Source organism: Anopheles merus, chromosome 3L (genome assembly GCF_017562075.2).
Source record: "Anopheles merus strain MAF chromosome 3L, AmerM5.1, whole genome shotgun sequence".
In the NCBI taxonomy this organism is placed as follows: domain Eukaryota; kingdom Metazoa; phylum Arthropoda; class Insecta; order Diptera; family Culicidae; genus Anopheles; species Anopheles merus.
The window spans coordinates 32,691,007-32,715,765 of NC_054085.1; the positions used below are offsets into that span (position 1 = coordinate 32,691,007).

The 24,759-nt window shown below is 42.8% G+C and overlaps 1 protein-coding gene and 2 non-coding genes across 5 annotated transcripts in view; all 3 read left to right on the forward strand.

The window, feature by feature from the left end:
• Positions 1 to 24,759, forward strand: part of LOC121598740 (matrix metalloproteinase-2) — a 264,445-nt gene that overhangs the window by 44,065 nt on the left and 195,621 nt on the right. For all 3 annotated transcript variants that reach the window (XM_041925987.1, XM_041925988.1, XM_041925989.1), the window contains 2 exons: positions 16,324 to 16,425; positions 16,495 to 16,691. In XM_041925987.1, coding sequence (XP_041781921.1) covers positions 16,324 to 16,425; positions 16,495 to 16,691 — 299 coding nt within the window. The remainder of the gene's footprint in view (positions 1 to 16,323; positions 16,426 to 16,494; positions 16,692 to 24,759) is intronic.
• On the forward strand, positions 15,280 to 15,363 carry Trnal-uaa. The gene has a single exon. It is a non-coding gene; the product is annotated as a tRNA-Leu (tRNA).
• Trnar-acg lies at positions 16,163 to 16,235 on the forward strand. The gene has a single exon. It is a non-coding gene; the product is annotated as a tRNA-Arg (tRNA).

A 24,759-nucleotide genomic window follows, 5' to 3' on the forward strand; every position in this document is an offset into this window, starting at 1 on the left:
GCCGCTGCCGCCGCGTGTACCGGGTGCCGGCTGCATTCGTAATATCCGACGTAGGATCTCATTTAAGTTGCCGCCGCCAGCTCGGCCTCGTTGCTTGCCTGCATGATGTCGAACACACGTAATGCATTCCTGAGTAGAATCTGCTTTTATATGGGGATGATTGTAGTAAACCCCATTGGCGGCCAGGACGGTAAGGTCCCGCCGAGTCAAGGGTAAGTAGTTTTCAAACAGCTGCAAAGTTAGCGTCTCGCGATTGGGGAGCACAGTGGGGGAAAAGGTGCGATGCACCTTTGCTGGCCGCGCCCGGTACCATTGTGCATAAACGGTTCCGCGCTCGTGTGTCCTCTTTATTGGTTCCCACACAAAAGCCCCGATGGTAATTTCAGCGATGATTAATTATGCAAACGAGAGTACGGCGCGGGATTGTGTTAATGAAAATTTGGGCAACAGTTTGTTGCTTGTGTGTGTTCCGTTGTTAAGAAGGGTGAAAAGGGACCCGTACGCTGCTTGCGCTATAGGTAATAGGAGTGGCAAAATAACTTGGACCTGGCAGGCAACTCAATTCTGGGTAACATTTTTGCGTTTATGATCATTAATCATGCAGGTTGTGGTCGGGAAAATAAGGCGGGTGGTATTTCCAGACCCTATTGTCATTTAAGGAGTCATGTTTTGTTTCTTTTTTCGTGTGCGTGTGCGTTCGTTGCTGTAAGTGTGTAAGTATATCGTTTCCTTTACTGCTGTCGCTGCATGCCTCTTAGGGCCCAAGAGAAAGGTAAACCGTAAACGCGTGCGTAATGTTAACGGTAATCGCTAGCTTTTTATGGCGGTTAATTACCGATAAAGCTTTTCCGAATAGCATACCCCGACAATTGCGGCCATCCAATGGGCGTCGTGCATTGTTTGCTGGGCCATTGTGTGTGTGTGTGCTGCGTGCGTGTGTATGTAGAGTAATAGAATATTTATGGTTGATTTTTATCGAATTGGTTTGCTTTAATACGAAGCGATCAACTATTCCTTTATGGTTAGCGTTACATATCATTGTAGCTGCTCCGTTAATTAACCAATAATAACTTTATATGAAGTGATATTTGTTGATTTGTTTCTTTATAATATTTTTATTTAAATTATTTTATAAGCATTGTACATTAAAATTCTTTAGTGTTTTTTTTGTTCTACGTTTTGTATTACACAAATATTGGTAATTATATTAGGTTAGATATGTTCTTTCCGTCCATTTAGCTGTATAATTATTTCATTATCATGTTTAATTAATTGTAATCAGTTCTGATTGTTTTCGTGTCATTTTTGTTTCATTTTTACAGATTTTCATACTTTTTGTTTATTTCAATTTACTTGTTGTAAGGTCTAGGCTAGGTTGCGTTATGCATCAATATTTAGTATGCATTCTTTAGTTGTAGTCATGTTTGTGTATCAGTTTTTTAATTTTCGTATTATTTTTTATTACAATGCTTTTTATATTTTAATATATAGCAATACGGTCGAAGCCGTTATTTATTGAAGTGCAACATTAAGTCTTCTTTTTATATATTTTTAACGTATTTTTACGTGGTTGTAATTAAATGTAATTAAACCATGAATTCGGAATCTTTTACGTTAATTTTATGGCCATCATAAGGGTATTATTAAATAAATAAAACCACAATTCTTGATGTATTCAAGCGTTTTGAATACGTTACGGTCTTTTGCTTTTGGGATACGATTTTGTTTATGTTTTTCCAAGGCAGTATAACGAGATATCAAAAAATGACACCCACGAGGGCAAGGAATTCTTCCTTTCAATCAGATTTTAACAAGCTTATCATTTGCAAACATAAACCATAAACAACGCTCACTCCCATTCGCAACCGCCTCTCAAGTGCAGTCCACCTTAAACCCATGCCATTTACGATCCAATAATCGTAATCACATGCTTTCGTAGAGCCACACTTTACATCTCTGATCGTCATCGAGGTCTTATGACAATCACCACCCTTGTACACCTTGTGGGCAGGGGGATGGTGTACGTTCGAAAGGAAAAGCTCTCCACGTAGAAAATGCATAAAACAAAACATACAACTCAACAACACGGGGGAACACGGGGCAAACGATATGCTCAAAGCAAACAAAGCGATAAGAAGAAAGGGGGAAAAAATGAATACAGAAAGAAAGGACTTCACAAACAAAACACAAAACTATCGTTAAATGCCCCCTAAAGGATTGGAAAGGAAAGTGCGCTGTGAACCAGTCAGTCGGTTTTTATTTTATTATAATCCCCCGCTGCCGTCGTCCCGTGGCGCGCCAGCCAGCACAGCAAAACACTCGACAAAGAATCGGTCCTCCCCCCAGGGGTGGTGCAAAAGAGGAATAAACAAGTTTATCGCATAAAACCTGATTTAGGTGAGAACAAAGAAATGCATAAACTCTCCCTGTGTGTGTGTGTGTGTGTATGATGTTGTCGTTTTTTTTACACACATTTCGTTTTCCTCCAAAGGGAAATAATGTTCGCCCGGATTGGATGGATTAAGGAAAATCAAACCAAGTAGCGAGGAGCGCGCGTGCGGAACGGGGAAGTAGTCCGACGGGGGTTTGCAAAAAGGATTCCTTCGCACTTCGGAAAACTACTTCGGTGTGTATTTGTTACCGCTCTGTACCGCACGAGACGAGACGAGTTGGATAATCGTTATCGCTCCGGACAGTGGATGAGGCGAGCTTGGGATGGCAGTATACGGGGGGGGGGGGGGGGGGGGGGGGGGGGGGGGGGGGCCCCTGGGTTCAATAACCAAATAAATTCGCAATCAAATTGACAGTGTGCTTTCCGTTCTGCTTTGCTTTTCGGGAAAAATCGGAACCACCGGGTTTCGGTGCAGTACACAGCTAGCGAGAGGGTGTCTGTGTATGGGTGTTTGTGTGATATTATGTGTTTGGGTACGTGTCAATAAAGACGCATTTTACTTGCATCTTCCTAATCGTTGCCATGAAGGAAGGCCAAGGCGCCAGATCGAAGGAACATCGTGTTTGCTTGGGGGAAAGTCTTACCAATAGTGTAATAAACCATTATTCGAAGTAATAAAAAGCAGGGAACGGGACAGTTTTCCCCACACATTTTTTGCGGCTTGAAACAGAGTTTGATTTTTGTTCGAGCTTTTTCGTCCTCGTTTGCTTGGTGTCATCACGACGTTTCTTCCGTTCCGTGCTTTAATGGGTTGATGCCACACACACATTATAAGGAACATAGCTTCCTTCTCGCCACAGTTGCGAATTACATCTTTCGCCTGACGATCGGAATCGTTTTTCGATGTAGCTGGTAAACTTCTTTTCTCAGTTTGTGTGTGTGTTTGTGCTTCCTTTTCCCTCAGAACCGGGTGTTCCGAGCTCCGAAGCCGATTCTTGTTGTCATGAAATCACACAAAGGCAAATAAATATTTATCACACAGCGTAGCACACCACGCTGTCGTCCAGGAGTGACGATGAAAATCGTCGGTTCCCTCAGTTGGACGGACTGTGCACATTAGGTGCGAAATCTTGGTAGGGAATGGATGGGGGGGAAAATACAGTAAGAAAACACTGTAATATCGCGTTGACATCTTCTCACGTAACCATCACGCGTTACCTACCACTCGCCCGGCGTGCATAATACTGCTGCACTAAGCTTTTTCGCTTCTTAGATAGCATGGCAATGGCAGTTCTTTCTTCGGCGGTCGGTTTTATCGGTTCATCGATAGCGCGAGCGTTCGATGGTGATGATGGCGTCCTTTTTTTTCAGTGAGGGTTATGGGTTTTAGGTTGTTAATATTCTTCGACAATTTTTGCTCTCAAAATCATGTGTAAAAAAGGGAAATATTTTCCGACGAATTTGATGAATTGTTAATGAGTTCTCTATTGCAATTCATTACAAAGTTGTATACAATTTAAACACAATATGTTGTTGTCCGCTTTTGGAATTTGGCATAAGCTACGTACAAACATAAACAGAAGAAAAATAGACTGTGGAATAGAAATATTAAAACGAGTTATCTAATTTTTATCTTTCGACTTTTTGTCATCATGCTACGTTTTCATTTGTTTATCTTTTATACATTTCTTTGTACATTGATTCTGTTCTATTTTTCTTTTTCTTCTCACTCACAGAACTCACTTTCGAATGTAAACATTAATATTCACCGCGTGCAAGAAATCAATCCACATAAAACTAATAATTCATTTTCATCATAGTAATTTTTAATTTCACCAGCATGATTTTCAACACTCAACAGTGTCTTTTGTCATCGTTTTATTCAACGGAGGCTTGAAGCCGCATCTCATCAAAATTAGTACAACGTTTTTAAAATTTCAGGGTTTTCCAAAATAATTTCCAATGTCTGCAACATTTTTTCAATTTATGCGAGATGTTTTTCAACCGCTGTCAAATGTTGTATTTGCACCACAATAATGTTTCAGTTCTTCCACATGATTTTCAACACGACTCAAGCTGGATTGAGTTTGACACTTTGAACACTTTGTGGTGTATTGAAAATCATGTTTTGAAACTGAAATTTCATTTTGAAACAAATAAACCATTTGACAGCTGTTGTAAAACATACTGGATGCGATGAATAACAATGTTAACATTCGAAACTGACTTGGAAAACCCTGTAACGATGCGCTCAAAAGTGACGTAGTGGAAAACCCTGTAAAATTTTCACTTTGTACGACACCAAACTAAAGTTTTTAAAATTTCAAGCTTTCACAAATAGGTAAGCTTTTGTAATAAAAATGCATCAAAATGCATGTAACACTAGTTTTGAAAATGTGGTACAGATTGAGTTTGGCAGTTCTTTGTTATGTGTTGAAAATCATGTGTTGGAACTGTAATTTCATTTTGAAGCAAATACACTATTTGATAGCTGTTGAAAAATATCTTAGATGTGATGAATAACAATGTTTACATTCAAAACTGACTTGGAAAAACCCTGTAATGTAATGAATGATAAAAAATAATCCTTTTGGAAAAATATCGTTTTGAACGCAAAAATGGGCTTTGCTTTTTTATTTATTTCTTGATAATTTTTACGACCTTAAATAAAACAATGAATTTCTGATCACTAACAAATGCTTCACACACGCGCTTTGGTGCAGTAGCGCGCACTTGGTGGGATTCAAAATGTGATTCCAACGCCACCGCAACCTTACCCTAGCGTTTCACTTGCCGCCGGCTAGCCGAGGCGTAAGGATACAAAGGAAAACATTTCCTCGGCGCCGGGGCGAAAAAACATTTGCCTGCAAGTTAGTTGAAAAGCAATAAATGATATTGTCGGACCGTACAAACCGAACACATCCTCGAGAGAGTGAAGCGGTCATTGTGTGACGGGCGCGCATGGGAAGGCTGCGGCGGCGGTTGCGAAAACATGAAAACATTTACCGAACACAGATCTCGGAGTGCGGCAAACGAAAGCCACACCGCGCGCGACAACTGTTGAAGCAGCGTGGAGCAGCGGGCAAGCAAAGGAAGTTTTGTTTTCACTGTTTTTGTTTGCCTTTTCGGCGGCGGTGGTGGTGGTGGTACTGGCAGCCGGCAGCAGCAGTGTCTTTCATTGCTTTTAGAGCGATAAAAAGTGCAATCTTCTTATCGCCCTCGGTGCGAAATAGTTCTTTTACTGCAAACGGTGTGCCTCCTCCGCTGCTCCTCGCACTGGCAGTGGCCAATTCACGCTCTCTCCGTCCCTGAGCACAATGTATGCTGCATCCTAGCCCGTGGGGCGGTGTTGCAGGGGTGACGGCTAGAAACGACATTTTCGCACCACTCTTCCTGCCTGCGGCTGCCAGGCAGGGCGAGTGATGATGATGCTGACTTGGTGCTTGGTTTTGTGCAACGCAAAACTGCAACCGAAAACGTCAACGACAAAGTTGATAAAGATTTCCCAGCCCCCAAATCCGGCAGCAGCAGCAAGCATCCCAAGCTCTCTGCAGGCGATTGGGAAAGAGTGTCGGAAACTCTCCTGCCGCTGCCAACGCGATGTGTGTGTGTGTACTAATGCCGGGGAAAGAATGTGCCACTTTCGAGTGGAATGGCTTATTTCAGGCAGATTGGTTCTTGACGGAGCTAAGACGAAAGTGAAGTTACCCGTAGAAAGGTTGGAATGTGCGTGTGGGTTTCTGTTTTCCTTCACTTTTCCGCGGCAAACAGTGCAGTGAAAGTGTTGTTGTTTTTTTCACTCGAATTGGAATGAAAATAGAGTCCACAAAAACAAATCGCTCCAAGAATGGTGCATTCCGGAGGTTACCATTGTTCCGGGCGAGTCGAATGGAAAACCGTTGTCTTTGACTTGGAGGGCTAGCTTTTTTGGTGGGAAACTTTTGAGTGGGTTGTTTTCTTTTTCCTTGAGAGGGGCGTTGGGAAAAGCTGGGAGTTTGGTTGGGATGTTAAGCTAACGAAATAAACTGTCAACTTCGAATTTAAAGAAAATAATTATTTGACCTCATGCTGTACTTACAATTCGTCATTGTTCAACCTCACGTAATAATCGTTATCCTTCCGGGATTGGAAGGGAGGCATAACTAATACATTTGTGTGGTACAAAGTAATATCTTTTTTATGTATATCGGAGCATATGCACAGTCATAAATTACACTGAAAGGTTGGGATGAAACAATCCTTAGCAGTGATATTGTGGTTTTTCAATAACAAATTTCAAAAAGTAAGATATTTGTGTCCACATCATACGAAATCCCAAGAGGCGAAAGAGACTCTCGAGGTCCAAACCTCTCTAATATCACAACAACAACAGCTTTATATCTCAAAATGATCAAATAAGTCACACGATATTTTCTACTAAACCCTTAAATAGCCACTAAGCTAAGAAACTAACGTGAGTTTTTAATTATTAACATCAAACACCTTTGATTCCTTCAAATTCATTTGGTGTCCTCGGACGATACGGTTTCTGCTCGAATAATAATAATCCCCGTAGACGGGGGAAATCGAGTAACAAAAACGTCCAGTTGATACTGGTTACTATGATGATGAAATGATGCTATCAATTCATCATTATTTTCGCGGCAGTGCTACCTTACTTTCATGCAATGGATCCTGCTCGAAAAATCCTGTTATAACAACCATTTCTCATGGCTACATGGAAATCTAGAAGCATCTTTTTCGAGCACTCTTTGACATCCGCTGGTTGCCTTTGTTTGTAATCTTTGGACAGGTAAAGATAGACTATTAATTTTGGTATTTAAACATTATTTCGGTATAACTGTGCATCGAAGAACATGTGTCAATAGGTTTTAATTGATTACAAAGCGGTGAGAACATATATTATTGCGTGTATGTATGTTGCTAAAATTGTCATTTTGTAATGTCGCGTGTCGCGAATCTTTTTTGACGATTAGGTACGTTTCCAAAAGCCATATTTTAGATCGCGAATCTTTCTCCTTTTTCAAGTATTTCACAAAAAAAAATCTTTAATTTACCCAACCAGATGAGCTCACACTAAAAACCAGCCTTCAAATGTCAGCTGCGTTCTTAGTATTTTCAGCTGCAGTTTATGTTTTGTCTTGGTTTTTGGGAAGATGAAGCAGATTGCAACACTATGAGTTTCTAAATTAAAAAAAAACCTTCAAGCTTCTCCAAGATTCAAATATTGCGCAATCTTTCTCACTCACAATCATAAAAAAAGGATGCAATGTAATTTCTTCTTGTTGCGCTGACCATTAAACGTGCGCGTTTTTCTCGTAAAACCCAGACCAAGTGACACCTCTCCCGTCCAGCAGTGTCCCAAGCGCTTTGTGAAATCGGAAGAAACGTATGGGTAGAAAGTATGTGTGTATGTGTGTGCTGCCCGATTTTCCACTCGTTGCATATTCCGTATGCAAAACTCACGGCGCAAATGAGGCAGAAGAACACATGTACAAACGGATCGTTGCGATGGCTCGTTAGCTGCAGCCTCCCCATGCACGGTGCGCTTGGTTGCGGGTTATGCGGAGGAAAATAAAATTGGTGTACCAGCACCGTCTGTTGCAAAAAAAAAAAAAAAAAAAAAACACCGAAAAGTAAAACAAAAATGGAAAGGAAATCACATAAAAGCGATTCGATGTCGTAAAATTTCCCTATAAACGCGGAGGACGAAAAAAAAACACAGCTCCTGATGGACAAAACTTGGGGAGCAAGGATATTTTCTTCCCTGCCATTCTTAACACTATGTAGAAAGGCAAGTTGGGCAAAAATTGTCCCAAGAACGGGCGATCCCTTAGTCAACGTTCGGTTCGACGAAGCAAAATCAATAGTCCGCGGCATTACTTTTATGGTACAATAATCGTTATTGGATAAACACGGGGACCATAGTTTCTTATTGCTTTCTTCAAGAGCTGTCGAGAGGGGTGGGGAGGGAGCGGTCCGTTATCCATCCCGCGGGCCGAACATTTACTATGTAGCAACATGCAACACAACACCACCGCGCTCGGTATGGTACAACACGGAGACGATTTCAACGATGTTTTTCGTTGAAAAATGGTGCACAGGCAGGCGAACGGAACGCCCTGGCCTTATGCTACTTCCGCTCGCCTTATCGGCAGTACACGCCGGCGACAGCGAAGGCGGAACCGGAAGCCCCGGGTGGGAGGGGCGTAAATTGATTATCAATAGCGTGGAGCATTAATTGAATCATTCTAACTCGTCGTTCGTCGGCGCCGTCAGTGGTGTACGCTGTTGCAAAACGGGGATCAAGCCGGCCCTTCGAGTTGGGCGTCCCTGGCGTCCAGAAGTCGTCCTGGTGTTCTTCCGCACTAAAAGGAACATTGTTTTTAAAGCCGCGAACGTGCATTTTTGCGATGCATTTGCGATCGAACGGCCGTTCCCTTCCATGCTCTGGTAGAGGAAGCGGGGGGGGGGGGATGCGGGATTCATTGCCATTGTTACCATTATTATTGTTGCCATCGCGGTCACCCGGAAGCTCTTTACCGAGCAACGGGGGGAAGGGTTGCATCCATTAGGGTGCGGATGCGGGGCTGATGATGCTTTCTTCAATGGTGAGTGCATCATCGTTTGACGTCAAGACTTGGTGCGGTGGGTTCGAGCAACCCCTGCAATGGAGTTGGCTCTCTGGATGCGGCACAAAATCGATGGCAAACAGGACGTGACGGATTTTTCTGACGTGCCTGCACTGCAATCTACTGTTCGTTTTTTCTCCAGCAACCAAGCTGGGGCATAGTGGTGGTATGCCGTTTGCCGACGAATGGAGTGGCAGCGATGTAAGGGGAACGTTATTTTTAACGGAAATCTTATGCACGTCTTCACTCTGCGGGAGGTCGTTATTGTGGTATGGGTGAGTTGCGATCTTTTTAACCCATCAAGTATGGATGTAGTGTTATTGGTGAGTGAGGAAATTGTGTTTATTTTTCAATTTATAGCGCTCTATTGCATTGCTTGTGGTTCAAAATTTGTATTTTTTTTGAATGAAGAAGTATGAAATTTGAATGAAAATAGTCAATTTTATTTGTTTAGTGTTATTTTTACATATTTCTTTTTTTTCTTTTGATTCTATGTTTTATTTTATTTTTTAAACGATATATAGTAGTATTAGCTATCTGTCAACGGTGTATGGGGAAAGCTGATAGGAAAGCTAAATTTGATTTGTATACAAAAATGTAAACACATAAAAATGGATCAATATTTTAGTTATTTCATTTGAATCAAGAGTCAAGAAGGGGAAAGCAAGGCAAAGCAAAGCCATTTTTAAATGTATCTTTGAATTGTACACAATTGGAAAATTCCATTATGGCGCAACGAAACTGTTAATTGGGATTGGGTGGACCAGAAGATGATACATACAAGTCTAGCCAATTTACAGGGTTTCCCACGATTTATTGGTCAGTTCCCATGATTTTTTGGTGCGTTCCCACGATTTTTTGGTCGTATCCCATAGATTTTTGGTTCGTTCCCATAATTTATTGGTATTTTCCGATTGGATATCAATACAATTGGACCAAAAAATTCTGGGAAACGACCAAAAAATCGTGGGAACGCATCAACAAAATATGGGAACCCACCAAAAATTGGTGGGAACCGACCAATAAATCGTGGGAAACCCTGTATTGTTATTTCAGCTTAATTTCCCTGTAAGTCATTTTTGCGCAAATAACATCGAGCTTGCTCTTAAAACTTCCTGGATATGCTTTTTCTGTCTCTATCTCTAGTTTGTGGCCAATTAATACCACTTATCGTTTTGCCTGTGATCCGATCCGTGTGCCATCGCTCGGTCATGTTCATTCCCCGAAATAGAACAAGCTCTTATACTCATCACGCATAAGCTTAATCATTAGAAACGGCCATACATTTCGCACCGTGTGCCTCCTGCTAAACTCCCACAGCGGCTGGTAGATTCATTTAATCGAGCACAACACGTCCACTTTTCATCGTCCGGATGTTATTAAAACCACGTACCACAGGGCTGAACTAGCACGACTTCAGTGCGACTTCAGTGCAAGCCAGCGCCAACCAACTGCCTCGGACAACGCGGATTAACCATTTCGTGTTATGGAGTGATACCGTCAACGGGATGGGTGGTACTCTTTTGTCCTGCTTTATGCCCTCCTTCTCTCTCTCTCTCTTTCCACATCTCTTGCTAGTATACGCAAGTACCTCCCATCGGAAGTGTAATTAGTCATTCGCAACAAACGATAAAAAATAACCACCACACCGACGTGAATAGAAAGGAAGCAGAGGGTACAACAAACAGACATACATTGTTTTACATACTGTACGCAAACCTGTCGTTTGGTTCGTTGCGGGTAGAGACGGGGGGCCACTGTTATGTTGGAGTAGGGGTTCGGTAACCCACCATTGAAGCATTCATCACTTACGGCGATTGGAATCATTGTCACTTGCAGGCGCACACTCGCGCTGACCCCGATCGGTGTTTTGGATTTCGTTTTATTGTGCCCCGGGCCTGGGTCTGTGGTCAGTTGCATGAGGAGGGTTTGGGTGGGCAAGGTTGGAAACAATTCTATTTATGCTCTCGGTGCTGGCTCTGGCTCCAGCCGCACCGAAACCCCGAGTGTGCTCGCTTTCGAGTGTGTCAATCAATATGGGCGTACACACTGCAGCAGTGTGTGTGTCCTGCTTCGCATTCTAGCTGAGGGGGTGGTTGGTGTGTTGTTGTGGGCTCTTCCTGGCCCGCCGGTCGGCATGTTGCTGGCACGGCGGAACGGTGACTAGAGGTCGGTCTAAAAAGCCGCACTCGAGAGCTCGAGAGCGGTTGTTACGGGTGATGACGATGTCAATGCGGCGTCCGGCTCGAAGGACCAAAATAATCGAAGTAGGCGAGGATGTATTGCTATGTGTGTGTGTATTTGTGTGAATACAGTTAACAATATAAATAAAATCCATATCGTTCGCACACGATACACCCAGCATCCCTGATGGTCTGATGTGCTGCTGGTCCGGTATGGACACCCGGTTCTGGCAGGGACTATTCAACAATTCCAACACAATGCTTACTTCTTCACCTGCTGTGAAGTTTATCCACTTGAAATCAATCTCAATCAGGCCAATTTCGATTTGCTATGATCGCGGCGGTGTGTGAGAGGGTTGTGTGGTGTGTACCAACCAGAGTCCTATAAAAAGCCTTTAACGCTGACCAATGTGGAACGATGCCAACAGCAGGGCCCGGTGCTTCAGATATGTGTTTGTGTGTACGTGTGTCGTTAGTGCACAACCCCATCATCTCCTGTCACCCTCGACCCGGTGGTAGAATTATTTTAACTACCGCTCACAAAGTCATCACCATCAGGAATTGCTGAATGAGCGCAGGCAAGGTGTGTGCGCATAGTTTGTGGGTGACGGCACGGCCGGGGTTCGATCGCTTAGAATGCGAGCGTCAAGTGCACTAAAAGCACGTCGATTATTGACCGATGTGACAACTATTAGTCGTGTGTGTGTGTGTGTGTGTGTGTGTGTTGTCTTTGTCAACTTGTAGTTCCGGCCAAAGCGTTCGCCCCTCGGCAGGACCTCTCCGCGCAACACACAGCAGCAGGGAATCGTTTTGCTATTTCTAAAACGCTGCCTGAGGGTGTCGGAGGCGGTCACTCTTGGTAGGCATTTAGTCTATAATCCTTGCTGACAGTAATCGGTACCCGGAACACACATTTTGTCACCGCACACATCGCGATGTTATCAACCGGGTAGGCGCGTGGGGGGTCACTGCTGCCCCGAATGGCTAATGGCTTAAGGGTTATTTATAGGAATTCATTCATTCCTGGAGTGTGCTGGGGATCGGTCAAGCCTTCATTAATGGGTCGTAAGCAAAAATCCTACTCTCTAGCCTGTTTGTTGAGCTGTTCTCTGAGGTGTGTACTGGCACGGCAATTGTTTCTGACGAGAGCTTAACGGATAATCTAGAATGAAACGATCGATTATGGATGCATGTTTCACAGCTGTAAGGGATGAATGTAATTGAATATTGTATAAATAAGAATTTAAAGTATTAACTATCAACTCAACGGGATGGTTTGGATCTACATTCCTTGACGGCTATGACTCATTCTAATCCGATTATCGTTTCATTTCCCTTTCAAACATCCCAACAAACGCACACGAGACGGTACAATTGCTGTTTGAATTTCTTTACATGACTCCTTCCGATCGGATAACCGATTTACTTGCTAAACCGGGAGTCGCCAATTCTAAATTTGCGTTGAAATGGTTCCCAACAAACAACTAAGCACAAACACACTCACACACTAAATTGAACCACAAAACAGACCCACAACAACGGTCGCAATATCCGTTCTACGTTGTCGTAGATTTTTATGATCAAACTCTCAAAAGACCACATACACACAGAGAACCGGACGAAAAAAAACGAAGTCGTCAAATTCGGTATCAGCTCGAAGCTGCTGTCATTCATTCTATCTAGTTTTTGATTCGTTAGTTTTCTCTCCCAACCTCCTCCTCCTTCCCCTCCTCAGTCTGCGGGAGTTTGATTCTTTGGAAAATGGCTCCAAAGCGACCTCTAGAACCTAGAAACCTAGGATCAGTAGAAGGATATGCAAATCGATGCTTCGGTCGAATTTATCGCTTTAGGAATGTAGACGTCGGTCGGCAAAGAGGATATCTTTCCCGTTTTTTCGTTTCGTGTGTACTGTGATACGATATCGAACGGAGGGATGGATTTCAAAAGGGATATAGATCGTTGGATTTTGTGATTTGACCGTTAACACCAGTCGGGCTAATGTTTGGAAAATCCCTGGGAACTGTTTTAATAGCGGTTTGGCCCCGCGTTTCGTGCCCTCTCTCTCTCTCTCTCTCTCTCTCTCTCTGCTTCGCTTTATATTGGCTATCGTTCGCTTCAGTTCGTCGTCTGTTTCGTCTGTCGTTAGAACCATTTGGAAAGGATTCGTTTCGTTTTGTGTGTGAGGAATCTTGATCGAAGTTTTAAATTGTTCAATAGTCATAGTATGAGCCCGCGCAGTCGAATCCCTGGGGGTTTTGGGGAACGTATCACTTTCAGGAGGTTATTGCTTTTGGTTTCACTAATCGAGTGTTGGTTAAAATGCCTGCAAGAAGAAGCAAAAAAAAAAAAAAACAGCTCGGTTTACTGAAGCCTCAATTTCACCGGCCACCGGGAGGATGGGCAACAAAGCAGCACACATTGAAGGGGCGGAAATTGTAGTTGAAAGCTTTTGTGATGTGATTTCCTCCTGCCGGAGTCCCGGCGTGAAAGCCTACCCGTGTTTTACGTCACCGGATGTTTGACGCGTCCAAGAGGGATGCTGTCAAAATGAACACCCAACACACCGAAGAAAGCTTTCCAACAGTGTTAATGTAAGAAAGATTCGGTTGTTGCTGTAGATGATGAACGATGCGCTGAGCAATAAGGAAATTACAGCGAAAATAACAAACGCTGGATATAATTTAATCACTACCAATCATTGCTCATGCTCCCCTTCGAATACTACCCTCCCGAGAAGCATACAATTTATTAGCCCGCCTAAACGAATCAATTAAAACTGTGTGCGTGCAGTTCCGGGGATGCATTTAATTGCGGTCGGTAAAGTCCGCCAAAGTGTGTCCCTTTGGCGGTTGCCGAAGAAGAAACCGTTGGCGCCAATCGGGCGGGCCAGAATTGACTCAGAGCAGGGACACACGCTGCTGTCATCGTGGGTTAAGGCGCATGGACTACGGAGAGACAATTTAATTAAGACCACAAGTAGAGTGTACTACGTGAAGCAGGCAAACCGAGGCAGAGAGAGAGAGAGAGAGAGAGCAACGGAATGGCGAATAAAAAAGAAAGGTCCACACAGCAAAAGGACCCGATCGAAATATGGGCAGTGGTGTGGCAAGTTGTGAAAGTAATTGACACGAGCGAACGAGGAGCAGCAGCAGCAGCAAAAGGGGAATGCAAAATGAGAGAGTGTAAGGTGAAGCCGCGCAACTGGTGTCGTTGTGTCGTCTGTGGTTGCCAATTTGTTCTGTTCGGTGGGTCCCTTTAGGTTCCGCCGTCTCGAACGGGGAAGGATGCGCGCCCGAAGGGATATATTTGTTGTTTTTTTCCTCTTCTCCGTAATCATTATTGCTACTGTTTTTTTTTGCTGCCCATTCTCTCGAAACGTAGCAACGCAAGTCTTCGATCGGGGTATGTGTTTTCGTTCGGCTTGGCGGCTAACTTGTAAAGACCGATGGTCATAATTCAATTGCGAACGAATTGATTCCCTATTAGCGGTTGTACGGAAGTCCACAGACAGAGCGAAAGAGTATTGTCCGCGTCGATGGTAGCTCGAGCTCCTTTCGGGAGGAACCTTCCTCTCCCGTTCTGACTAGACAGTGTTTACAGCGATTGGCATCATGATGGTATTTTTGTGTCTGCAATTTTTCACCTTTGCACTCATGCGGCGGGGCAGTATCGAGACGGGCAAAGGAAACTTTAGACTTAACTCTTTGAACTGCTTTTGCTCCAAGCGGACGCGCCCTTGTTCGCCAATTAGTAAGTAAATTGACAGTTATTGCGCTGACTACGCTCCTCGATTGTCGTTTGTCGAGTTGTTTGTCATAAATTTATCCAACCCAGCTAACTGCTGCAGATCGGATGAGGCTAAGCTGTTGATAACTCTATGTTCTTTTGGAGAGCGAAAACTTGTTGCCGTTTTATTTTGCTTCATAACTGTGATTCGATGTGGCTGTGCATTGAAAAAATGGGGCAAGGCAATGCGTTATCCTTTCAAGTTGGATTCGTTTATTGATCCGTTTGAGTAGTGCATTAGAGAGTGCGATTGCAAAAGTATAAACTCTGGAGAAATGGACACCAAGTCAGGATGGCCGAGCGGTCTAAGGCGCCAGATTTAAGCTCTGGTTCCCGTAAGGGAGCGTGGGTTCGAACCCCACTTCTGACAAACCAAAGTAGATGAAATGTGTCTGGAATTGTGATTTATGTTAGAATTAAATTCCGCATGTTTTATAAAACGAAACAATCACATTTATTTCCAAGACTTTAGTAACTGGACTTTTACTTACGTACTTTAATCTGATTGATTGCATTCCCTTAAATCCCTCTCTAATTTGTACTTATGTGTAACCTTTAATGTAGTAGTTACCTAAAAGTTACAATTGGTTGTTGAGAGTTGAGAACTGCTAATATTACTATATGAAACAGGATAGAGCAAGTTGTTGTTTTTTTGTATTATTGTTGTTATAAATAGGAACCACCATTTTTTTAATACATTATTTCATTGATTTATTTAATTGATGGCGTTGATAAAAGTTTGCTTTGTTGTTTTGTAGATTTTTTGAGAACTATAAAAACAAGCAAAAATGAATACATATTTTGTTACTAGCGGTGTAGCTTGTCCTCTTACCTCGACCTGTTAATCAAACATAACAAAAAGAGTAATAGATGTTAGTAAATTACTACAGCTGTACATACGTCTGAAAATTTGTTTAGTGTAAATAATGTAGATGAATATGAAATTTCATTTAAAATAGAAAATATGTGCTTTTGGTGTTGCAACTAAGGTTTTGCCATGTGACTGTCGCACGTAATTGTTGCGTTTTATGATTGTCGCACGATTGGCTGTCGCGCAACATTTCTTTCGTGGTGCCGTTAGAAAACGTTAGAAATGAACGGAAGCAACGATGAACGGAAGAATCATAGCGTAGAATTAATAGGGTTGTAAGCACCCTTTCCTACAACCGGGTCCTGTGGCGCAATGGATAACGCGTCTGACTACGGATCAGAAGATTCCAGGTTCGACTCCTGGCAGGATCGCTCGAGATAAACTTTTTAGTTTTTTTGTGTTAACGTGGAAATAATAATGACACGTATGTTATGTTTTTCTTCTATTTTTTCCTTCTAGCAAAAGTACTTGATGCAATTCGGATACTTGGAAAAATCAAACATCGAAACGGGAAATCTACGAACGATCGAAGAACTGGAGCAAGCGGTTCGTTCGCTTCAGGTGAGTCTATTAAACGCCGGATACGTAAAATCGTAACATACTACTTTTAATCTATTATTTCTTTCATAGAGATTCGGAGGTCTCAAGGAAACCGGAACGGTCGACGAGGAGACGCTCGCACTGATGCAAAGGCCACGCTGCGGTGCTCCGGACGATAAAGATTCGCTAGACTTCCGGCCATCGTACGAAGTGCGCCTGAAGCGGTCTCGGTCCCGACGGTACGTCATCCAGGGTCAGAAGTGGCAGAATCCCATCGTAACTTACAGGTAAGTGCACAGGATGTAGCAAAATCATTTTCAACCCCACACACCCCAACCACCCATACAAACCAGCCCAATGACATGAAAGTGTCGCGTGCGCTCCGATACTCAATTTATTACTTAATTAAATTAAAACACAATCAACCTCGTAACTGATTTGGAAAAGTGGCACCTTCCCATCTCGGGCCGCCCCGGTGCGCCCGGCAATGGGTGCGCCATCTCGCTTGACAGGAACAAATTGGCAAACAGCCGTCGTCTCGGCGTCTCGGTGGATGCAACGCGGCCAAGCAAAGGGGTTAGATTTCAACTGTTTACTGAACGTTTTAGGAAAGCAGATGGATCAATAGCACCGCGTACATCCACTGCACTTGCCCAGCGTAATTGAACTGCAAAGAAAATGAATCTTGTCTTCTGTTGCCCCAGCCCTAGGTTTTGCTCGCTCAGATTCCGCCCGAGACGAGACAGCTAAATCGAATTGACAACTTGAGTGATTTTGTTTGTGTGGTGCTCCCGTCCGCTTCCGGTGCTAATTGTGCGCTTAATGAAGTACGGATAATTGACATCCCTTTTGGGAGGAGGCATCCCGGGCTAAGCCCGGAAGCTGAGAGAACATTTTGCAATTGCAAACAAGCGTCTTGTCCTTCTTGTCTAAGGTTAGGGTGAAGAAGTAGGCCCGCGGTGGTGCGGAAGAAAGTCAAACAAACGCTTCACAACACAAACTTTCTTCACCTTTGTGTGCTTTCCTGTTCCGTTCCGTCCGGGTATAATGTTCTTCCCCGTGGTATGGGACAAAGTTTAGAGCAAGACTGCCCCAAACTCCTTCTACGGTTAAGGGGTGGTCTGTCTTGATGTTGTTTTTTGCCTGCTGTCATTTTGGCATGGTTGGTAACTTTTTTGGTAGTTATAATTCTGTGTTGCTCTTCTCTTTTGAACTCGCAAACCGTTAAACTAATGCAACGGCGGAACGCCGTCTCGTGCAGTCGTCGTTGGTCAACCACTTGTTGGATGTTGTTCAGTGTTTGGTGGTTTCCTTGGCGGTGTGTTTTTCATCCCAGTCTCAGTCCGAAGCTCACACACACAATATATATTGTTTTGTTTATGCCTGACGGCCTGGCTCTAAACAGTTGCTCGTTTAACAGATGGACTCACGTTTCGCTCACGGAGGACGCTGTTCAGTGTGTCAGAGTCTTCGATCCTCGGGACTGGCTGGCAACGAAAGCTTTCTCTCTGGGTCGCCATTTTTATTTACATCACGTGCAGCCAAAAGAACCACGTCACGTGGAGCCACGTGCCTCTGTGTATGTCTACGTTTTGCTTCGCCAGGGATTCATCGTACTGTAGTGAATGTCCTTTGCAGCCACTTGCAAGGGTTTGATGAAGTTTATGTGGCCCGCTCTTGCTGAGTAGCGGGGGGAAAGACTGAATTGGAAGTAAATGGTAAGAAATACAATTGTTTCTTGCAACCAATGCAATTTACCTCTCTGGTAAGCTTTTTTTTGGCAATCCAACTGGAAAAATGTGACAACACAAAAACGGTTAGAAGTTTATGAATTGAGCAAGCAGAAGCGAAGTAATGCACCAATGTGAGACAAGGAACTTCGGGGAATGAAACCCAAAGCTGTGAAAAAGGTCAAAACTTTAGCGCTGACGAATGTTTCACAGAAAAAGTGTTTTCTTTCCGGCAGTAGTATTTAGCTTAAAACTAGTCGGTGGTCGGGCCTGCCGAGAAGCCGTAACGCAAGTTGTGTGTTGTTTGCTTGTTGAAAACCTTTTGCAAATGTTTTAGAGGAAAGGTGGAAAGTTTTTCCTGGCTGTGAATAGCGTGGTTTTGCGTAATTGTTTGCAAATGTTGTCTAGATTGTTTTCCAAACGGGGTTGTTTCTGGCTGTTTTGCCTATAGGTTTGGCCTTCCGTAGGTGCTGTACTGCGTAAGATTGTATTGTTATGGCTTCTTGATAAAGTTTCTTTTTCTATGCAAGTTTGTCAACAACAGGACACAAGCCGTGTCGAAGAAAATGTGTGTTGTGAAACAGTTTTAGTAATATTTAACATTTAATAATTGGATAACGCTTGTCAAACCTCTCCCGTTAAATCTCCCGGAGTCTGCTCCGAAATTTTGGGAGTCGAATCGGAACCGACTCCGGATTTTCTCCATTACTAATTTGAAGTAACACAAATAAATCACACTTTTCCTCGATAATGGTGTACCATCAGGATCATCCGGATTTTCATATGTAAATTTTAAAAACACATAATTCACGAATACAGTGGAAGCCCACTTAACGAGTTTAATCCGTTCCAGTGAATCTCTCGTTATACGTAAAACTCTTTATACGGGAGCAGTGCTGCAAAATGCCACGAGAATCACATGATGATAATCACCACCGAAAACAATGAACATATCAGTGGTAGCTTGATGTTCATTGCTGATACTCAATGAAAGTGCGTCATGACAGCTGGGCTAAATACAGAAATCATGATTATGAACCACACACCAAGTATAAGCAATATTCCAATGTCGTGATGATCACCGGCAGAAAATATCGCGATCAACTGACTGACCAGGAGTTGGTTGCACAAAATGTCACCAAGCATGCGATGGTCGCAGCAACTGTTTGAGTCTCACCTATGATCATCACAGTAGAACTCGTGACGCTGATATTTGTCATATATCAGGCGGAATTTGTCATGACTATGTCAGTGACGTTTTGCAGAACTGATCAAAGTTAAACAAAAAGGTCCTGACAAAGTAGCTGGCCAAGCATTGGTTGCTAAAATGTCACCTGAGGGCATCCAATTGATTAAAATTCCATTTTGAGCATTCCATTTCCGATGCAATTACCGCATCGAACTGGAAATGTTGTCATAATTGTCGTAGTGATTCCCCACCATACGCGCATAAATGTTATTTTAACGGCTGATAGAATGTATTAAATGGGAATCCTATGTGTCCTACATTGTATCATAGGTGTGCTGAAACTAAACCATTTCTTCCAAAGCGCCAGACGGCAGCATGCAGCAGCGTGAACGTTGAAATCGAATTTTAATTTCTGCGCGTTCCATATCGACTGTAATTAGATTTCGGAAGCGAAAATCTTCTCCTATAAGCATATTTTCCATTAAGGAACGTGACACCCATGCACACAGACACAGTGACACACCTGCCTTCCCTTGCCTTCGTCCTGTGTCACCCGTCGACGTCCAGCATTTGCTCCGGCCCCAGTGCGACCGAAGCGACCGAAGCAATTTGCTACTAATAACAATAATTAATATATAATGTAATATTATCATCTCGTCGCAGAGGTCTCAGCCACTGCTTCTGTCTGCTTCCTTCCCGTCGTTGGTTCAGGTGGATTCTCGCTCGCTGCAATGTAAAAACGGGGCTCTGGCTGCCGTGTGGCTTGTTGTTGCATTCCGTCGTTGTCGTTTTTCTTCGACGGCCGGGGCCAACACTCGCATTGCTCTCGTGGGAGCAATCTGTGTGTGTGCGGCTAGAGCAGCACGAAAGAGGGGCACCAGTCGAGACAGGAAACCAAGAATGATGGGATTCGACCTTCTTTATATTGATGGTGTCGACGGTAGGGAGGCAGTGCGAGGGTGAGCCCTCTGTCCATGGCGCGCTGGACAGAGCGCTGAGCCCTTGGGAAAATGCTTTAATTGCTTTCTGTAGTAGCATTCGTTGAAAGCTTTTCCCTGCCCTGCTGCATTGGGTGGCGTTCCTACCCTGCTGACTGACCTCCTAGGTGGTGGGCTAACCCCTTTGGTTGGTTGATTGGTGTGAATTTTTGGGGACGGAACATCTTCAGGACAGCAGGGACATACGCCCCGGTGATGTTTTATCTGCTAAAACGGTACGGAGTACTGTGAGTAGTGTGAATAGATAGCAACATGGCGCGTTTGGTTCTTAGAACTGATAATTGTCACTATCGTGGCTAGAAATGTTCGAGTGGGCTTTTAGCCCACTTTCCAATCAGAAAAATGTAGGAAAAAGTGTACACATATAATATTTAATTAAAAAAGCAATATAATTAGACGTTCTATTGCGATTTTGAGTGCAACTCGAGAAACAATTCAATTTGAAATAATTTCAACTCCGATTCACAAAAGGTTGCCTTTTTAGAAAGTTACCCATCATTTAATTAAATAAACGACTTTTCCTATCCTAAATTGGTGCAATATTCATTCAGCCAAGATGTAAGTAATAATTTAAATGTAATTTAAACCCCAATATTGGTAGGGGGCTTTTACGATTCTAGCCAGTTGTTCTATATTAGGAGCATAGTTTGTATATATAAGGATTGAAAATGTTTGGGAGAAAGAATTAATATTTCACTAAAAAACGTTAAATCTGTTTATTTATTATTTAGCCATGCTAGCGTACAGAGCTTTATACTTATCTTTTAACACTCAATACGACCTGACACTCAATGCTCACTTACCACTTAATACAAACACTCCACACATATTGCAAGAGCTGATCACAAAAATAAATTTATAAATTAGAGTTTCGCTCGGAAGTATAAACTGCGCATCATTTCTTTGAGTACATTTACACTTCCATGCTAGGTTATGACAGTATCTGTCAAATGGATACAACCTGTTCAGCTTGTTGACTAGAAAAAGAAAAGGCATGATTTTTGGCAAGAAATAGACATAATTTAATGTCTGTTTACGTCTTCATATATTTTTGGTATATTTCAAAGCACATCAAACATTAAATTGTCACTAATAAAACTATTACCAGCTACTGCATTTAAGCTTTTTCATTATTTTAAATTAAAGAAAATAAAGAAATTATACCATAACTTACTGTTTACAATAAGTTTTACAAAAAAAAGCACCCTGTTGGGCTGTTTCGGTTACTCACCACGCGCCAACTCAATCGCCATCCATCCACTTCACGTCAAATGCAGATTAAAATCCTATCGCTTGCTATATCGGTAAGCTTTCGTTCACTGTCATCCAGGCTCAGCATAAACACGTGGCATTGCACACAGCTAGCCACACAGCTCTGTCACAGTACGGGACGTGAAACGAAAAAAAAAATCCGTGTCCGTAAGCATTAAATCACAACGAACCGAAGCGATGTGTAAGATGGGTTCAGCTTGTATGTATGTTTGTTGCTGTTACAAAACACCACCTGCTAAGCCACCTTTCCACCACCGTCCAGCTGGTTGATGAGTGACCAAATGGATCGATGGATTGAGCCCCCGGTCCCCGTTACCCGTGTCCATTCTGACCTTTTTTTTTGTTACACATTTTCAATCAAGCAAGAAAAGCAACAGGTTGAAGCGAACGGACGGCGGCGCATATTGGAAAGAAACTTTCATTTCGAACCAGGATAGTATGTCTCCCGTGTCCCGGTGTGTGGTTGACATGGCCATGGTTGTGTCAAACAAGTGGTAGGCCCCCCCGCCGTATGTTCCTTAACCCTTCGCATTAGATGAATTTTCTGTTTATTAGATTTACGGAAAATGGTTTGGCTGCCGTAGGGTATGGAGCACGTTGTTGCTGGCAAACACGAGGCAACGGCACGAGGATGAACCGGGGGAGAGGGAAGGTCAGAATTTATGGGCTCCGAACCACACCGGCGACAGGCGACGGTCGCGTTCGTCACTTGACGGGACTTGAAATTAACCTTTTTTTCGCTCTCTTTCGTTTACTTCCTTTTTTCTTCCGTTTTTTTCATGAGGGAACGGATAATTTAAACACATTTTGCTTGATGCGAGGAGTGAGGAATTTTACAGAGGACACTTCCATTACACCGTAAAAAAAGAGCCCTTTCGTTCTGCTGTGCCCTGTTCCTCCCTGTTCCCGTAACACCGGGTGGCACCGGTAAAATATATATATCTTTTACGATTGTGTACAGGTTTTAGTCCGCCCGCTCTAGCCATGCTCGTAATGGCAAATGTCAATCCTTTTAATTTCATCACACATCTTCCATTGTTGTCGTGTTTTTTTTGCTACATGCCAAGGGATGTAGAAAGTAAAAGAAGAAACACCCCTTCCCTCTGAAACCCATTGGATTGTGTTTGTATAGAGTGTTATCCCATCAATTCTGGTGCGGTCACAGAGAAACACGGAGACAAAACAGAGACGGTTGGTGTGTACTGTGCGTGTGTTTGTACTGCAAGCTAAAGGACTTTGAGTTTAGTTGATTTTCTGCCACAAAAGCTCTACAAAAGTCACACTGTGTGTGTGTGTGGCCATGCTTCTCGGATGGGAAAACCATCCATTTCCGTTCGATGCACGCCTTCACGACATCATTTTGTCTCGACTAGAGTGATGTGTGAGAGCTGTTGTTTATTTTTTTTCGTCTCTCCTGTTTTGTTTTATTGACCATCACGAGGGAGTCTTCCAGGCACAAACCAAAGGCTCTCCAACACTCCTCCTCCACACCCTACCCTCCACAGCACCGAAGTAGCTTGTATCGTTTCGGTGTGCTTTTGCTTTTATTAATCTCTCAGACGTGATACCATTACTCGGTCGGTTTCATTTTCCGGTCGGGGTTTGGGTTGCACAACCCCGATCGGGTTGAAAGAGGCAAAACAGGAAAAATAAAACTCCACTGCGACTGATTGCTGAACTGGTTTGTGTCTCGGCTCCACCAGGACCTTTCCGGGCGGATGTTGTGGCGGAATATGCAGTGCCAACATGCTCAGTGGTTGGCTGGGTGGTACAAAACCATTAGCAGCTGCAGTGTAGGTGTTAGCTTTTTGGCACCGTATCACGGTGAGCACATCTAATGTTACTACACACGCACACACATATACACAAGCATATACACACTGATGTCGGTGGTAGTGGTGCTTAAAACCAACGAGATCATTTACGATGCAATTCGAACACGCGGTGTCGAATTTAACCACCAGGCGTCCCCATTTTACGGGTGGTTTTAGTTAGTGTTTTTTTCTTTCTTCTCATTCTATTCGTTCTAGTCGTGCAGTTTTTGTACAATTACGACTGCAAATTGTAGGGTTTTTTTAAATTCACAAAACATCAGAGGCATATGTGAACTGAAAACAAGGGACAATTTAAAATTTCGAGTCGCTTCCTTCTAATTTGTTTAAATACCAATTGGATTATGTGCCACACGCTGCACTAACACGCTGAGTCAATTACTTTTAATTGATTTTAAACACGTACTGGTGGTAAATAGGGGTTCAGTTTGATTAGAAGTTAGTGGGATATGAAACTAAAAATAACCAAAATTAAATTAAAAAATAAAATATTAAACTTGTTATATGCAATATTATTTATCGAAACAATTCGTAAAAATCGTTGATAATCAAACAAACGGGGGCTTTGCTCGTGTTTTTTTTTGCATGATTATTGACATTTGAGAAGGGTTGAATTATTTTAAAAACTCCGTTACGGGCCTCAAAGTCCGCATATGTCTTCTCTTCTTCTTTTTCTTCACATTGGCGTAACGAGCTACGTGCTTTCATGCAGGTCGAAAGCAGGCTTTCATGCAGATAGATGGGTCCTATATGAGGCATGAACCCACGACGAGTAAGTTATTAAGTCGTGATAGTTGACAACTGTACCACAGGACCGCTCGTATAGAACCTGCTTTTTTTTTAAATCCAGTTCGTTGTGTACTCTTTAAGGATAGCTCATGAGTATTTTAACTTTGAAGCTCAATTTTTTTACAATTTTTACAGTACAATTTGGCGGATTGCAAGTATTAGTTAGAATTTTTAAACAATTTTTGAATATTACTTAAATGAATTCAACAGTCTGAAAGAAGTCGTACAGGTTGTTTTTGCTACTATTAGTTAGAACATTTAAACAACTATTGAATATTATTTTAAATGGATGCATGCTGAAGATTACCTTTAAAATTTTCACATAGCTCAGGTGGGTAAATTTTATATTTGTTTGCGTTCGATAAAACCGTTGAGCTTTATAATGTTGAGCATAGCACTTCTTTTTATGTCCGATTGCACGAAGTCACCGCAAAAGTGATTTCAACCATTGAATGGGGGCGTCCAACTGTTTAAAGCGTCTCGAAGGAATTGCTATCACCAACCTGCGAGACGCCTAAGCGTCATCCACCAAGCGATAGATAATG